Source organism: Bacillus rossius, chromosome 12 (genome assembly GCF_032445375.1).
Source record: "Bacillus rossius redtenbacheri isolate Brsri chromosome 12, Brsri_v3, whole genome shotgun sequence".
NCBI lineage: Eukaryota > Metazoa > Arthropoda > Insecta > Phasmatodea > Bacillidae > Bacillus > Bacillus rossius.
Window position 1 is genome coordinate 18875378 of NC_086339.1, and position 18143 is coordinate 18893520.

Genomic DNA, 18143 nt, shown 5'->3' on the forward strand with positions numbered 1-18143 from the left:
TTGGGTTGTATTTTGAAGTTATTTCAGAATGCATGTAACTTGGCTGCATCACAGAGGCATGGCAATATTACCTAGTATGGTCACAAAAACTAGTGTAGTGAAGGATAACCAGAACTCACATCGTCAAGTGTAACATTTGGGGGAATGCCAAGTATCTGTAATACTATTATGGTTTACTTCACACTCCCACTAAAGAAAAATGCAAGAAAGTGCAGCCTGTTTCGTTTTCATCTTATTAGCATACACCTTCCGTCTGCAAGATGTGAAAATCTGCTGCAAAGATGGTGGACACAAGTTTATTTTTTATTATTAAGTGCTGATAAGTCTTAAGTGGCAAACATAAATTAAAATTTTTAAGTTAATTAATAATTATACATGCACATATTTCCAATACAAAGTATTAATATAAGCTGATTCAGATAAATGAAGTCTACATGAAGGGTTGTAAGAAGATACATTTTGTACAATTAGTTTCAAAACATTCAAAATATATGTAATAGTAATTTCACGTTTTATAAAGGATATTTTTACAAGTGAATGACATTTTAAATCATTTAGCTTAACAATGCAATTGTTGGAAATTAGCAAAAAAAAAAAGCATCTAAAGTGTAAATTAGCAAGAGAAAAGCATCTATATATAGCAAGATGCTAATTTTTCCAGCTCCTAGTGATCTGACTACAAAACCATAGTGGACAACTCAAATCCTGGAGATGCCATAGTGTCAAGCCTGCAGCATGACAGTGTTAACTTCTTTGTTCGTAGTTCTGTTTTCTTTCACGGGTTTGCTAACCAAAGGCTCGTAAACTTTATTTAAGATGTGCCAGAAGAATTAGTGGAGCCAAACCATTTCTTAAAAAAATCTATGCTTAAACTGGGACTTGTAACTCGCAAACACAGAGTTTGAAATTAGGTATGCTAACTCCTTAACCTCAGAAGCTGGCACAAAATCTGTGTTAAAATGTTTAACGGGAATCATATGTCGTTGCTAGATGGTCTGTCACTTCATGCAGCAGTACTACTTTGTGCACTTCAAGATATCATGTTCTCAGAACAGTTGATTTAAGTGTAGCTAGTAAGTACACCAATCCCTCACTTAGCATGACTAATGCATTCCTAAAAATGTTTGTGTTATGCAAAATCGCTTATTCTGAAGCATTAGTCTCCATAAATAGCAAGGCTTATTTACTTAATGTGTTCCAAAATGTGTAGGGAAATATTCCTTACGTAATATAAATGCATAGAATAACACTCAACGATAAATATGTCACCATTTATCTTTATTAGCCTACCATTGAATACTTTGTATGTCATATGACACCACATAACGGGAGATTGTCAGTCAGCTGGTTGGCTTGCTCACCCGGGATTGACCTTCAACTCACGTCGCATATATCCACACCATCCTTTACTGGCAGTGAAACCTTATTACTGTTCGGATATTTACATTTTAATTTTTCAAAAATTAAAGTGTTTATTCGCATATCACTGCTTGGTTCACACCAATCCTGTTAGGCCCATGATTTTTATTTTTCATTGCATAATTCATTTAACAACTTTTTCCATTTGAATCATCTGTTCACTTCTGTTCTAATGTCAAATATATTCCCGCTAGTACAACCAACAACATCAGGCTTATATAAACGCTTGATAAGAGTCATTTTGTACGATTGTGCGCACAGTTGACTTGCTTAAACTAAAGTGCACCCAACATAAGTGTGCCCTTCATGACATTCTGCATGCCGTAATACTTCTAGTTTTGTGTCAAATACTTGAACATGATGCATTACGTTTTCACTTGAAAGCCATGATTCCAATATGATTCCAACGTACAGTTACCGGCAGATGAATAGGCAGATGTTGCTTACATTTGTGCTAGTTCCCTGGCACTGGCTAGACTGAAGTTCATCACGGCCTGGTCTGTGGTGGGATGACAACAATATGGCCCGGTAGCATTTGCGTGGACGTAAAAACATTTGGTCCTTTACATTCAATAGCCACAGCTGAACTTGCCATAGCTGATGTTTGTATAACAACCGATGGCGTAGTCAGACCTTCGTGCGCATCTCTTCCCCCCTCATATAGCTAACTGTATGTCACGGCACAGCTGTGGTTTACCGAGTTGAAGCAGACTTCGTGGTGTCATGCACAAATTTTTATTTTGCCCATGGCAGTTTCATGCTAAAATTTACAGACGTGCTATTCAAGACTCTTGCAGTAAAATTAACATTGTGCTAAATGAATTTGCGCAATCTGAAGACATGCTAAGTGAAGGATTGGTGTATGGTAAATATGTCACGGGAGTCCTCACAATGCGACTGGGAATAGCGTAAGTATTGTGTGTTGAAATACTTTTTTGTTGCAAAATGTGTTAGATAAGTGCAGTATTCAGTTTTTTTTCCTGTACTTTTCAATTACATGTGTCATTATTCTATGGACAATCAAACAACAGAGCTTAGTGACTCTGGAGATGAGTTGTTTACTACCAATTGAGGAGCATATGTGGTGGCGTTCAAACATCACCTCACACATAACACGACTAGGCAGAGCTGAGTAAAAGATCAGCCTTTGGTAAAGCACCATCCCACAAATCTGTGACATCAGGAAAACCGTAGAATACCCAATTCAAGAATCGTGGACCTGGGTTTGAACTGGAGTCTTTCAGAATTTAAGTTCAACGGTGTACCACTGTGCCGCTTTGCTGTGGGTCTCGTTAATGATATGCATCCTTTTCCCCTTGGTTGACACACTTCAGAAGTCAAAACAGCTGTGCTGCTTGTCATTCTAAAAGCCAGTCATTATTGGATTTTTGTTAGAACTTTCGAAGGCACAAGGTTGTAACAAATCACTTTCTTTCTCAGGAAAATCTTGCAGGTACCATTTTTTAAGTGCGCTGCGGAAACGTAAATCCCATAGCAGTTGATGGAGATTGACGTGCTCTTCTGTCCTCATATCTGTGTATTTCAAGTTATAATTATTTTTCCTTAAGATATTGCTCAAAGTGAACATATTTTATTTTTTCTAATGCTGTACAATCATGAGACTTTTGTGTAAATTAAAAGCCAAAATAATTAGGTTAAGTTGTCAAATGTTCAAAGTATAAACTACAACTTTCAGAACATTTTTTTGGCATGCAAGTAGTCTGTTCAAAGGATAACCATGCAATTAAAGAGCAAAAGTATCAATTTTGTTAAAACTGAGTTTGTTTGTTTTTTTTTACTTTTTATTGTTTGCAGGCATCACATCAGCATGTTGGTTGGTGTAAAAGCCATCATTTTGGCATAGTTAAAATAAGACAGTAAGAGAAGATTGAATGTGGTTTTACCTAAGCCTGGATCTATTTGAAAAATTTTCCCTCCCACGTAATTATTTAAAGTTTGTGTGCACGCCCCTCCAGATCTGGTGCCCTCCGAACTCTAATGCCAAAGCCACACGACCCAGCTTCCTCCCCTCTCCTCTCTCCTCCCCACACTTCACATCCGGCCCTGGTTTGTCTATATGACTGTATGTCTGTATGTTGTGTGAACTGTGTGCCTTAGGCCCATTCTACAACGGCACACAGAGACTATCGCGTCTGCTGCTTCCATAATGCACGGAAACGTAACAAATGGCTAACCAATGAGATAGCATTTCAAGGTTACTAAATATTATATTAATTAAAAATAAATATTATACTTCGAGATCATAGCAGGGGCAGAATTTACATATATAATAAAAATAAATGACAAAGTAATAATAGAACACTGGAATTATTGTACTTGAAAATGTTTTTAATGTATTTAGAACCTAAACAAACATGGCTACCACCACAGCCATGTGGGTCCGTCTCCCACTGTGTGCTATTGTAGAAACTCTGTTCCGTGAGATCAGTCTCCATTTCCGTGTCATTGTAGAATGGGCCTTAGTTTTTCAATCCACGTACAAATATCCACATGTAAAATACATAAACCTGTTATTTTTATGATTTACTCAAAGCATGGTTTTTTTTTAACAAAAAATATATATGTCCTTTTTGCAATTTTCAATAGCTAATTTTGCTACTGTTTTGTTTTTCTTTCTTCTCTTTAACTTCCACCAAGTGCGTGGCTTCAGTTCCCATTCAGTGCAGAACCATTCCAGAAATGTTTAAACACATTTTGTCCATTCCCATTCCCAAGGGTTCAATTCTGTGTGCTCACAAATTGTTATTTTTAGTTTCTTTATTAATATTTTTTTAGTATATTTAATTTCAAGCAATTTATGTTGGCATTAAAAAAGATATTTTTTATAAATCCAGCTTTTTTGCACGAGTTAACTATAAAATTTGTCATGCCATTTAATTTTTTCCAATAGTGTGTTTAATGTTTTAATGTGTGTCCTGTATGTTGCATGTAGTTGTGCTGCTTCGTTTCTGCATCTCCTGAAGCATTTTACATATATGGCTTATTTCACTGCATACTGCATGCATGATGCATAACATTAACTCGTGTAACGTAATACACACACAATACGTGAATTGTAGTTGGTGCTTATCTCTCTTGCTGTTGTGTCACTGATTCTGTAACGGACTGCTTACATTTTTAGTTGGAATGTTGTATCATGTCGAAAAGCAGTAAATCACACATGAGTAATTTTACTTTAGTGGCTTGTAGTTCTGGAAGGGAGTGACATTCAGTACAAGTTGTATTTATACCATAATTAAATGGTATATACCACCATGCCATAGGTAGTTGTATGGTACGTGAAAAATATGGTATTTTAAATATTTGACAATATACATTTAAATACAGGGCTGTAATTACGGGGATGGTTGGGGGTGGGGGAGTAAACCAGGCAACTGCTCAGGGTGGCAGATTTTAGGGGTTGTAAAATTTGTGTAAAGCTGTCAAAAATTCATGGATATTATTAAACATCAAGTAACTAAAATTTAAATCTCTGGTTCTCAGGGGAATACCAGTTGACGACATTAGCAATACTGATTAGTTTCCAAACATTAATATTCTCAGTGTTATTAGCTGAGGTAATAAATAACTTTCCATAGTGATTTTACTTACTTAGTTCTTTTATAAGACAGCATTCTGGCATTGTTATGTAGAAGGTTATGTTTGAATTGTATATCATCAGGTTTAGATATATTTTTTTTTGCCTTATCTTCTATTTAGGATAAAAATCAATCCTATTAATTTTTCAACCAATTTTTTTTTTGTCTTTGGATCTAAAGAGCATGTTTTATTTACAGTTTTTTTTATCTTAGAAATTATAGAAAAATGACTAGTAATTAGTGCATCATGATTACTTTATTTGCTTGATAGATATTTATAAGATTTTCCTCCATTATTATACTTATAAAGTTAGATTTTTGAGCCTAATTGACATGGTGACAATCTAATATCTGATGATAAAATCTTTGTTTCTACCAACTAAAAATTTAAGAAAAAGACCAATACAAAAATCAATTAACAAAAAATAATTATGTAGTAATTAAATGATAATGTAACATAACACTCTTGCATTATTTATTACCACTATAAGTAAATTTCTGGTGATAGAATTTTAAACAAAACATAATATTCAAGGGAGCTATCATAATTAATTTACACAAATAATTCTTAATAATAGTAATAAGAAAAAATGAAATAATATTCATGGCCCATGAGACCAAGAACTTTCTTGACTAGGTGTGATTGTTGTCATAAGGAGTTTCGTTAAACTGAGGTTGTACTGTATTTAGCTACTTACAGAAACTAAATCAACAAGTCAGTCTCATAATTAACAAAAAAAAATTCTCAAATACATTTTAGAATTACTTTAACGAAACCTTTAACTTTCATGCAGTTGGTTTTGAAATTTTCCTAAGTGTATTCCAAGTCAATGCTGAAAGTTTGACACCTTCATTTGTGTACATCTGCTTGTCATTTTTATGTACAGTATGTGTGGGGCTATATTGTAAAAGTTATTGTGTAAATATATGTCACTGTACATGCTTTTAATCTGCTGCACTTGTAATTTTGGTTGTGCGCCAGCTTTTAGTGCTCCTTTGCTGTCATTGTGAGCTTAGTGATGATTCCAATCTCGTGAGAAATGGTTAATGTACTGTATGTGTAGTGACATTACTTCATTAGTAAAAAATTTAAGGTTTAAGCCTTCTAAAGCTTTCATGCATATTAATATCATATATAAATATATACTATACATGTACATCAATTTTACAATTGTTGTAATAATTATACAAAAAAAAGACGTAGTATCGACAAATAACTGTCAGTAAAGCTTCGAACACCATGTGTGAAATTAAATATGGTTCGTACATCAATACAAAGCTTCTAATTATTTATTTCGACTTTCCAGACATGATTTTGTTTGAATATATTAAAATTCAAACTTTTTTATTTTTATTTCATCAACTTCGCAGTAAGAACTTAAATATTACCATAATACTTGAAAAAAAGTACAAATAAAATTTACCAACCCATCTTCAAAAGGAAATCAATGTGAATGTGCTTATACCTACAGAACAAATTTGCAATGTTGCTCGCAAATGTAGCTTCTGTGAATGAATTTAGAGCTTGGTTCATGTATGTTTCTGGATTATGGTGGCACCGCTTCACATTAGTTTTGTCTTTAGTTTTTTATTGCTGTTCGTAGCTTTCGCACATGCACATGGGGTGCTTTCTCTGAACGTTTATGGCACCGCAGCTCGGCCGCAATGTCAGCGAAGAAGCAGCCACGCCTGCTAGCGGGACGCACACACCGGAAATACAAGCGCAAGCTCTTGGGCACTGCTTCGCTCTCTGTGTGTGGGCGTGTGTGTAAGGGTCGCCCTGTGGTCCGTTTTGTTTGCAGTCGGAACGCCCTATGTTAGAACGTGCGCACATGTATTCCGTACACAAACAGCAGGTGTCCATTATTCAGGTGGGCGGGGAGAGGGAGAAGATGCCGCTGGTTAGCGACGATGTCGGCGGGGACGAACCTGTGTTGGTCCGGAGCCCCTCTGTGGGGGCTCGGCCCCTCTCCATGACCCTGCCAGGTGAGTCGCTCCGTCCCTGTGTGCCTTCCGCTCCGAGCTCTAATGCATGCGTGCATGCGTGCCAAGCAAGTGTTTGCGGATCCCGCACCGCAGCGGAGACTTGCTCGGGTTGAGATTTTGTTTGGTGTTACCCACAGCCAATACTTTCACATGAATTTACATACCAGTGCTTTACAAATGCCCGGGTGATGATCCAAGACGTGTTCCTGGACATCTCGGTCGAGGCCTCTTGTTTTTTTAGGTCTGCTGATACTGTGTCCGGGACAGTGACCCGCAGAAACTTCGCGAGCATAAAACTCAGAACGGATTATGTTCTCAACTCAGCAGTGGAAAAACTAAATGTGTACTGGTGTTATGTGGTATGTTGTGTTCCTACTCGTGCATTTGTTTTGCAAGATTTCATTTATTAGAAAAATAAGGATTTTAATATTTAAAAATATATTTATAGGACATTTCACTCGTGTTGTATAAGCAATAAACATATTATAATTTGTTAGTGTTTAGTTTCAGTGATAGAAATTTCTACAGCCTGTACCGATAATAAGCATGTGCTTTCCTTGCAAACAGATGACCTATGTTGTTCATTGGAATATGGTGATTTATAATAATTCATCAATAAAATTAAATATAACTCTTTTTAAAATTATTCATTACTAGCCAAATGAAGATGAGACTCCCATTCAATTGGTATTTCACAGTTAAGTTTTTAGAGTTTTACATCTTCATTCAACAAAGCTCTATCTAGGGTTTTGTTGTTCTGTCTGTAGTAATTTGTAATATTTTAAAATAAAATCAATTAAAATGTGATAATTTTCTGCATTTTTTTTGCAGAGACCATGCTAGTGATCTAAAATGACTAATGTGGTATAATGAAATGGCCTGCTGTGCATTTAGTATTTAAATTATAAAAGTATAGTTAATATTATAGCTTGGACACATTACAACATATTCAAGCTTTCATGTTGCATATATGCAAAAATTCTATGTCATGCTTTGTGTTCTTTTGCTTTTTCTGTGTCAAACTCTAGGATAATGTATTTCATTTCATATGTATTAGAGCTTTTAAGAATTTTGCTTTGTATTTGTAAAAATGTTAGCTTTTTTTTGTGAGCAATTTGTTTTAAAATTAATTTATATTTGATACGATTATATGCTTGTAAATTTTTTTACGGGTTACATTTGAAACAGGAACAATATGTTAGTAAACCACTATTTTTGTTCTATCATTAGTTAATTTTGTTACAGTCAATGTAAGTTCTTTTGAACATGCCGATTGTTGAGCTTACGTAAGAAGTTTGTTGCAGATAAAGCCATCACTGTGGAGAAACCTAACAGGCCGCCTCGCCCGGACAATGTCTTTCCGGCAGAAAAAGACAAAAAGCAGCTACCTAGTCACTCGCGCACGCGATCGGAAGGCAACATCTGTGACATTGACACCAAAGAAAGCACCGGTGAGTCTGGGCGTGCTAGATTGTGTGACTTGCAAGCTGCACTTAATCAGGTCAAAGCTGGGGGAGAAGCAGTGAACATCAACATGAAATATTAAGCCCCGTGTGTTTTAGCAGTAGAGGCTCGTGAATTTACAGAAATGGCTCTCAAATGGTAGTACTAGCGAGAATGTGAAAATAAAATCAACGTAGGCGTGTAAGACTGATCCTGAAAAATTATTAAGAATCAATTTTTTTTTCCCTCAAACGACTTACATAGGTCATATTTGATGATATTTCACGATTGCTGTCGGCAGCTGTGATGAAGACAGCCACCGGGAGCAGCCACAGCCCGAGTTCACCAAAGACGACCAACAAGCCGCCGCGCCCCCACCCCCCGCCGCCGCCTCCCCCCAGCAAAGGCCGCAACCACGAGTCCGTCTGGGAGAGCACGGACCTCTGACGGCACTGACACGAGACCGCTGTCCGTTCGCCGTTCGCCGTCCGTCTGCCTCGCAGCTGCTGAGGCGACGCCGGGTCTTCGTGGCTAGCACCGCAAGCTTACTGCCGTTTATTTTTTTTATTTTTTACTTTTTTTCAATTTTCCGAGGTGAACTGGTTTGCTTGTCGCCTTCCCCCCAAGCATTGCTGTGTTCTCTGCTAGTTGAGTTAATGTTGTCAATATTATCTAACCCTTCACCAGAATCATAAGATGTGTAAACACAGTCGCGTGTAATATCAGCACCTGCTGGGCAGCATCAGTCGGTTCTGAAATCGATAGGATCTTAGTTTTTATATCACAGCATGTAACCATGACGAGAAAATTTTTTTAATGTGATAGCAATAACAACTGCTATGCATATTTTCTTTATTTTGAACTGTGTGTTAGAGTGTGTAACATGTGTACATTTAATATATATATATATATATTGTAGCTAAATCAGCACAAAATTTTATTGAAACTTTTCCAAAGAAAATGTTGTTGACTAGGCATCTCAGAAAAAGAACAAAGATTAAGTTGTGTTGACACAACTTGTGGGACTTCTAGTTACCCTGCAGGATTGTCCTAAAAACTAATCGTTATTGATAAAGTGATGATCTTATTTTAAAGTGTAGGTTTTCCCCCTCCCCCATTTATCTTATGTGGCTATCTGTTTACACCATGCCATTTACACTTATAATTATCTGAGTACTATCACAGTTGCTTGACCATTAAAATTGCATGCCAGTAGTAAAAATCAAACAGAGATTAATTAGACAGTTGTGAGAACTCTTGCAGACTATTACTACAATAATTTGTAAGAAGAGTGCATAGGAATACTGTATAAAGAATTAATTATTAGTCATGACAGTATAACGCACTGTATGGTAGATTTAAAACAAAACTAATAACTTTTTTAGATCAGTGAATGGGCTTTGCAATTACTAAAAATAAATTTATACAATTTTTTTCAATAACATAGTGCCTTTAGAGTTTTGTTTGTATTTCAGGATTTTGCAACCCTTTAGATTACTACAGCATAATGTATTGTAATCAATAGTTGGTGACATATGATTTATACTTCTTACAAAACGTGTTTTCTCACTCAACTGTGAGTACTATGTAATGTAAACTTTGCTGACAGAATGGATCACCCAGTTAGGCAAAAGCTTGCAGATGAAAAGACTTGTGGAGAACGTGACCGTCGGTAGTGAGTGCCTGAATACGTTGTTCTTTGGTATCTACAAGGTGATTTTCATGATTTCATTTGTGGCTGTATTTTAGACAGATTTTAAGCTTCTTCCCTAAAATTTACAGCTGGCTTTATAAATTTCTTTAAAGATTTTTTTCCTTAGCATACATTATGAGATCTTACTTAACACATTACATCAATCTCTTGAAGCTTAATTTCAGTACTAAAAAAAAAGAAACCTTAAATAAGTCTGCTTTTAAGTGAGACCATTATTTCCCCCCCCCCCCCCCCCCCCCACAGGAGTTTAAAACAAAGTACACACCTAAATGCAAGATGGGTATATTTTATCCATTGTACTGTAACAAGTTAAGATGCTCAAAAACTGTTATTTTTTTGAATTCTTTTTACAACTTGAAATTCAGGAACACAAGTTTTATGTGATGTAATCTATTTTTCCAAAACATTTCCGCTACAAGCAACCACCAGGGTTACGCAAAATGGAGACATTTGTTGTGCAGACTTTTGTTTGTTATTCAAGTTGAACATATATACTGATACACCCAGTCTTCGACTCCGGCAGCAGATTAATTTAAATGTAAACAAAATTTTAATTAATAAATTTTTATAAATAAATGTGTGTTTTGCCATAGTAGTTGGGAAAAAAACAGCATTGTTTGAATTTCACATGAATAAAGTGATTTTTTTAGTATTTGTGTAAAATGTGCACAATGCCCATATTGATAATATACAAGCCAGCCAATCGATATTTACAGGGACTTTTAAGTTCAGCTCTTAATACAGGTCGTGCAGAATTTCCAAAGTTACTTGTTTCCATATTATTCTGTTTGATGCATGAAATAAAAAAATATACCATATAAATTAAGTATTGAATCTTTCAGGTATGAGCTAAATGTTATGTTGAAGATATTGAGGAACTTTCATAGCAGAATACTTTTTTAAAAGTTTGTTAACATATTAAGAATTAGTGGATGATTTTTGAAGTAAGTAATAACTTCATATCACTAGTAAAGGTTGTTAGTGTATATATGAAAGGAAAATATGTCAGGACTTAGTATCATTAAGTAATGTGCAAGATTGACTGGTTTAACGTACAAATTTTTGTATTTGTTTTCCATTTGTTAGTTGGGCCTTTAAGTCACATTAGCATGCTGTATAATAGTGTGATTTATAATGATAAGAATATATTTTTATAAAGTTTTTATTATTAGAAGAAAATTTTGTGTGCTCTACATACTTAGTTATTTCAATGACTTTTAAACTTTCCCTTCCAACAAAACGAGTTAGTTATTTTTATTATTTTTTTTAATTTTTTTAAAGAAATTAAACATTACATTTAAGATGTTTTAAAGTTAAATTTCTTATTATTATCTTGGTCAAATTTTTTCATTTAAAACACTGCTGTTTTGCTGTGTAACATTAATTTTTTCAGGCAATGATTAGGACATGTAGTGTTAGTTTGTCAAATACATGCTGTTCTCGTACCCCTCAGACTTGCATTTGGTGTCTAATAAAAACCATCCATCCCCATCTTTCAGTATGAAAGAAAACACACAAGTTTCTTATTGCTTAATACATTCTTTCTGCTATGTTTCAAACATAAGATAGATATACCTGCATTCTGGAAACATTAAGTGTTCTGATGTTTGAAGAATGTTTGTCAACAGCTGTAGTGGAATCACCCATATGGATATAAAATCAGGGAAAAAATTTACTTTTGTATATTTGTGATGAGATTGTGTTTGTACAAATTGATTAGTATATTTTTTTTTCTTCATATTATTTGCACTTTGAATAAAAGTTTTTTTTTTTTTTATTTCTCTTTCCACTTATTTTTGATGAATCTAAACTCTGAATTATTTCCTAAATGTAACCTGTAGTAGAAAGCACAGAAATTAATTTATATTTAAAAAAAAAAGTTTTATCCCAATTGCAGCCTTTAGCAACCAAGAAAATCACTATAGTGGTTCTGTGTACTGGCTAAAATTCATAGCCTTAGACTGTTCAGTTTTGTTTTGTAGGTAAAGTGAAAACTGTAGGCACGTTTCATAAACCGTTAACTGGGGAGGTACTAGTAGTTATAACCACGACTGAGAAGAGAGTAAGTATGTATCGTAATTTAGATAGCACAAATCTATCTCTTTCACTGTTATGGTTAAACAATTTTTTTGTGAAGTATAGTAAATATTTAGTTTATGCAGAAAAGGTTTATTGTGCAATCACATGTTTCCTACTGTTGAATGTTGCTTCGTTCTTAGTATAAAAAAAAAAGGTTGTTGAAATGTTGTGTTATTTGCTTTAGTTTTATTGTATTGACTAATGATTTGTTAGCAAATTGGGTTTGTTTTTAAAATAGTGATGTAAAGTTTGATGTAATTGAGCAGGGGGTTTGTAGGAAATAATGCTTTGTTACTAGTTGTGTTTTAGTAAGTCATAAAGGTAGAAAAGCTATATAGAAAATATTGGAGATTTTTAAGATTTAGAATAATGACAATGATAGCTTTTGTCTAACAGAATACGACTTCGTTATTGTTTTGTGGTTTTTTTATGTGGTGTAATCTTTTCTAGTCCAGGAATTGCGTGTGAAAGAAGGGAAGTTTTAAGAAAACCTTTCGGGTTTGCAAGGATTTGTTGTGGGCAAACTGTGATCAATATAATACTTTGTTATTTTTTTATTTTCATTTAAGTGAGAGCAGACAAAATTTAATTTAAGAAACGTTTTCGGTTCTTGGTAAGTCATTTCTGAAAAAATTTATGATATATAATTGTGTATTTTTGACTTAATGTCTTTGCCAGACTATTTCCTCTTCCAGGTGTAAATTTCAGCATTTCATTAATTTCATAAATTAATCTCTTGGTTGTTTTAAATACGTACACATTTTACTGTAACAATAATTTAGATATTATTTCAACTTGAGAACTCCTTTATGCTTGCCTTGGAGTTCAGTTCTTATTGTGCCCAAGCAGTAAAAAAAAAAAATACAAATACAGATTGTATACAGAAGGTAAATAAATGACAGGGTTTAGTCTTACACAGTTTATCAGTCTGCAAATGTAATTTGATAGCCTGGCAACAATAAATGCTGCTGTTCAAGCAAACGGACTGTCCTACTCGATGTGTGTTGTGTAAGCTGCTGCTACTCGCCTGGCACTGCACCCGGGTGGTAAGTAGAACCATTCTTACGTCTGGCTTTTTGCCTTCGTCACTGCCGAAAACCCGCAAAAAAAAAGTTTCAGTGGTTATTTTATGTAATGATTTCATATCTAATATATATATTTTTTTCATTATTGTAATATTTTGGTCATTTTTCATAAACATGGGGTTCACACCAAGGAAACAGTGTAAAAGTATTATGTGCCAAGAGTATATTTCTTCATCTACACTTATTATATTGCTCAAAATATGAGCTTTTTTTTTTTCCAGTTTAGCAAACTTAAAAATTAATTAATTGTTTTACAATAATTGAATCCTTAAAGAAATAATACATATAAATAAATATATATATCCGTAGGCAATAAGTTCTTATTCCCTATAAAAAAAAATTATGAAGCCAAATACCACAAATAAAACAATGTGACAACTTAAGAGGTGTTGAGTTCACTTCGTAAGTTCTGAAGGTTCTTTATTTTTTTCCCCCAAATTCTCTCTTCTAAACCAAGAGTGAAAACTGTTTTAGTAAGTTATAATAAACAATTCTAATCATTTCAGTAAATACTGTGTTTTTTTAAGTATTAGAAACAATTAATTGATCCTGGGCCTCTGGGATTACAAAAAGAAAAGCCTAGTTTTAGAAAAAGGAGATAAACTAATAAATATGAAAGTGAGTTAGGCTACATTTAAAATCAGCCTATATTCAGATGAATAAGGTGAATGTGCAGAATAAAATATATCATAATTTTGGATCAGTACTTGTTTGCATTCTACTGACTCAACCTTTTTTTTTTTTTTTTTTTTTTTGAGTTAGTGAAATTATAATTTCTTATTTTTGTACGTAACTTTGTTTGGAAATGGAATTTAATTTCCAAAATATTATTGTGTTTTATGTTAACTTTCTTCAAATTCTCATTAACTTTAGTTCCAGAAATGAACTAAATATCTGTACAATTGTTAAATGCGCCGTAATAATAGTAAAATTGTATAAAATTGTTTAAATATTGTGGTTCATCTTTTGTGATGAGTTAACTGGTAAGTTGCACAAATTATTAAACTAATTATCAGGGTTTATAAACATTCTACTGTGCTGAAACCTACTTTCAAAAATACTTACCAAACATTACAATTAATTTTATTGACACCTGCCATGAAACACATGTTTTGTTCTGCATAACTGTGCTTTACAGTTATGCTTATGCATTAAATTTTTGTAGAAACACAGTCTAGGGATATTTTTTTTGTGATGAATACAAATAATATAAGCATCATGGGAGTGTTTCGTGTTGAGTTTGAATGATTTAACCATGCAAACATTAATGACAATCATACAACCAAATAATTTTATAGGTTATATTGGGAGGAATGTAATTAATACTGGGAATTTACTGAATTTGTAAAATGCATTTGGTTACTTTTATAAAGAATAGTGTTTGAACAAATGGAATATCATTACTTACTTAACAAATGCTATGTAAAGTGTTTAGGTTTTAGGGCAAAGAGTTTTCATCTTGTGTTTCCACCAGTGGTTGGACCTTAAAATCAAACTAACTAATTTTATTATTTTCTTTTGTTACTTATAATAACAATAATGAATTTTGGCAAAGCTTTTGTTTTTAATGTTGAGAATTTTTTTTAAGTTTTCATTATTTCACCTAGAAACTTAACCTCCAAACAAAAGAAAACAAAACAAGTTTTTCAACAATTTCTGAGGCTGGAATCACTTTGGTCCATCAAATCGCTCCCATCGCCCATATGTCTATCAGTCTTTTCGCATGGAAATTCATTGAGATCAAGACCATCCACAGTTCGCCCATCTATCTGTATTATAAAATTTCAGAGCTACCACTGAACCACACAAATGTTGCTGCTCTCTACTTTAATATGTATATTAACATTTCTTTGGAAAATCTTACACCCACAAGCAGGGGTGCAACAACTAAATTTCAAAAGGGGGGGCAATATACCTTTTTATAAAGAATCATCAATCACCCCTAGGAAAATTTGTATTTCAAGGTGGTAAATGGTGCTATTAAAGCAGTTTTATTATCTAAAAATTGATTACACAGCACTTTCTTTGCCCCTCTTTGCCCCCACTTCAAGGTTTCAAAGGGGAGGCAAAATACCCTTGCCCCCCCCCCCCCTCCCCTGTTGTTGTATAAATATATAGATATAAGATATAAGACAGCCTTCCTTGAAAAGGAGAAAGAAAATCAGCCGACAGTGTTTTCGTACAGCCGTATCGGGAGCGCTCGCCCACCTGCGGAAAGTTAGAGCATAACAAGCTTCTCAACAGATGGACAGGTAGAAAAAATAGCTGCCCTGTGATTGCCTAGAGGTCACATGATTGACAGACGGATGGGCGACGGACCATGTGATTAAAGCCGAATGTTTGGTACGGACCCTAGGTTATGTTGACTGTCAATTTATTTGTGGAAACTCTTGCTCTCACATAGATGCATTTATTTATTAAATAAGTGTGACTTGTAAACTACTAGGTGTATATTAATAAGAGTATAGACAATAATGCTAAGTATCTATTTTTTAAATACTAGTAGATGTTGTGGTTTCAGAATAATATGTTTTGGTAAATATTGTTATCTGAATTGTCATATACTTTTTTTTTAGTAATGTAAAACATGTGTATGGTGTTTAATTATTAGAGCCATTTTAAGTCTATTGATCCTAAGATGACTTCTTGTTTAACAAAGATTATTGCTAAATTTGTCTGCACTATGACTATAAATATTAGACTGTAGTATTTTAAAAACATTAAAAGTTTTTGACATACAAAGTTACATGCATAAGATTATTTTATTTTCAAAGTTGTGCATACATCAGAATTAAGATGTTTGCTAGAAAATATTATGTTTAAGTGGCCGAAAAAACTAATAAAAAGGAATAGTTTTATTACATTTGTACTCAAATTTTTTCAAAATGATCTTTGTAAATATGTAAACAAAAACAGTGGCAACTAAATATTAAAATTATGTTTGTTGCAAGTTTGAGTTTATTTTGACTTTAGGCAATGTCAGTAATAATATCAGACCAGCTTACTGCTTATGGATTACTGCAGGAAGCTAAAGACAACTCTGTTAATTTGTTGAGTTTACCAATTCTGCATAAAACAATCAACATTGAGATGATTCTTAAAAAAAAATTAATTTCAATATGGCTGATGTCAGTAAGGCCTCTGCCTACCTGGGCACACATAGTGTGTGCAGAGCTTCAGAAAAAACTATATACGTAATTTAAAAACTGCTCCTTGTATCCAAAAGATGTCTGTTAACGAAAAGCATTTAAATACCTATACTCTGAGAGTGGATTAGTAGTTCTGTTTCTGTATTTCATTTTTAAACTTTTTTTTTAGTAAAGTTAAAATGGCCAAAAACGCATGTTTTCAGAATATTTTTTTAGATATAAAACAGTTTTTTGAAAGCACTCAAGGGACCTGCATTACACCTTTATCTGCATTTCCTCACCATACATGTTATGGTTACCACTCAAATCTCATAGTGACCCTATGCACGACGAGAAGATTGCGCATCAGTTCAGAGGCGATACCGTGCTAGAAACACCGGCGAGCATTGCACTTATCATCCCGCCTCACTAACACAAATACACCCCGACTAGGTGGGTCTCTTAAACTACCCTGTTTACCCAAATGTAATGCGCATCTGAATATAATGTGACCCCAAACATTTTTGATTATGAGTTTATGCAGCAGTTCTTAGGCCACTGTTTCACTAAAAGAGGATTAGAAGAAAGCAATCTGTAAAATGAATTGACTTACTTAAGTATATATATCTTTTTACCCTTGTAACTAATCTTTTTACGTTCACAAGACCAAGGTGCAAATTTATTTGATAATATTCATGACTGAAAAATATGATCTCACCTTTGCATGCTGGCGACCACGGTAGATAAGCATGTGAGGAAGTTCTGCTAACAAGGTGCATGGTTCACACAGTCTTTCACCCAGATGCTTGAACCAAGGTAGTTCCCAAAAATGCACAGTTAAACCCTGTTTTAATGTGATCAGAATAATTTTATTACAAACTGGAGAACTATGTTTTTCTTACCTCACATTAAAAGGTTTAAGTGACAGTGGTAGATGTAGTTGGATTAGTGGTAGGGAATGATTGTATCCCCCTCCTCCCTCCAAAGTGAGGAAAAAAATCTGCAAAATATCATTGAATGCAATGTATTATTTTGGGTGATGCAAGCAGTGGTGGATTTAGAGGGCACATCCCCTCCTAGAAGACCATAAAATACACTAACTGCCTAAAATAACACAATTTTAAAACATTGTACCTGTAAGCAGAGAGGAAATGTTGCAAAAGAGCATAATCTCCATTATAGTGGCTACCTTAAATGGACACACTTTACACCCTGCAATTTATCAGTACTCAACTTCATACCGTGGACATACAAATATTTGCTTCCTAAAGAGTTTCAACCAAAAATGTTTATTTCTGGCTGGCCTTCGGTTTGTGTTAGTTAGGCACAGCGCAAGCTGATCTAGTGCAATATCACTTTCAGGGCAGGGCACTAAACACGCTAACACGCTGTAAAGAAGTTTAGAAGGCAGGTAGCCGGCTCACTCTCCAACCCTATCACCCATTACGGTTAGTACTTCCCAATAACTTAGTGTCTCCAGCTTTCCTCCCTGATGTAGTCCATGTGAACAGGCAGGACAGTGAACGTGTGTGCAAGTTGGTTACATTTGTTACCATAAATATAAATAAACAGGGTTTGGATACATTTTTTCAAAGAAAATAAAAGTGAGTTAAAAAAAATTACATAGTCATTAAGGCGAGGGAAGTCAGTTGGATCCCACAACGGCATGGCTCGAGATTATCGAGCACCG

The 18143-nt window shown here is 34.3% G+C and overlaps 1 protein-coding gene across 2 annotated transcripts in view; it reads left to right on the plus strand.

Annotated features, from left to right (window-relative positions):
• The window catches only part of LOC134537648 (rho GTPase-activating protein 44-like), a 54557-nt gene extending 38490 nt beyond the window's left edge, over nucleotides 1-16067 (plus strand). Inside the window, exons 13-15 of one of the 2 annotated variants that reach the window (XM_063378317.1) lie at nucleotides 6821-7004; nucleotides 8309-8455; nucleotides 8749-16067. In XM_063378317.1, the coding sequence (XP_063234387.1) occupies nucleotides 6821-7004; nucleotides 8309-8455; nucleotides 8749-8894 (477 nt within the window). In that variant the 3' untranslated portion in view covers nucleotides 8895-16067. The remainder of the gene's footprint in view (nucleotides 1-6820; nucleotides 7005-8308; nucleotides 8456-8748) is intronic. The other variant, XM_063378318.1, reaches the window with a different exon arrangement.
• The last annotated feature ends 2076 nt before the right edge of the window (nucleotides 16068-18143 follow it).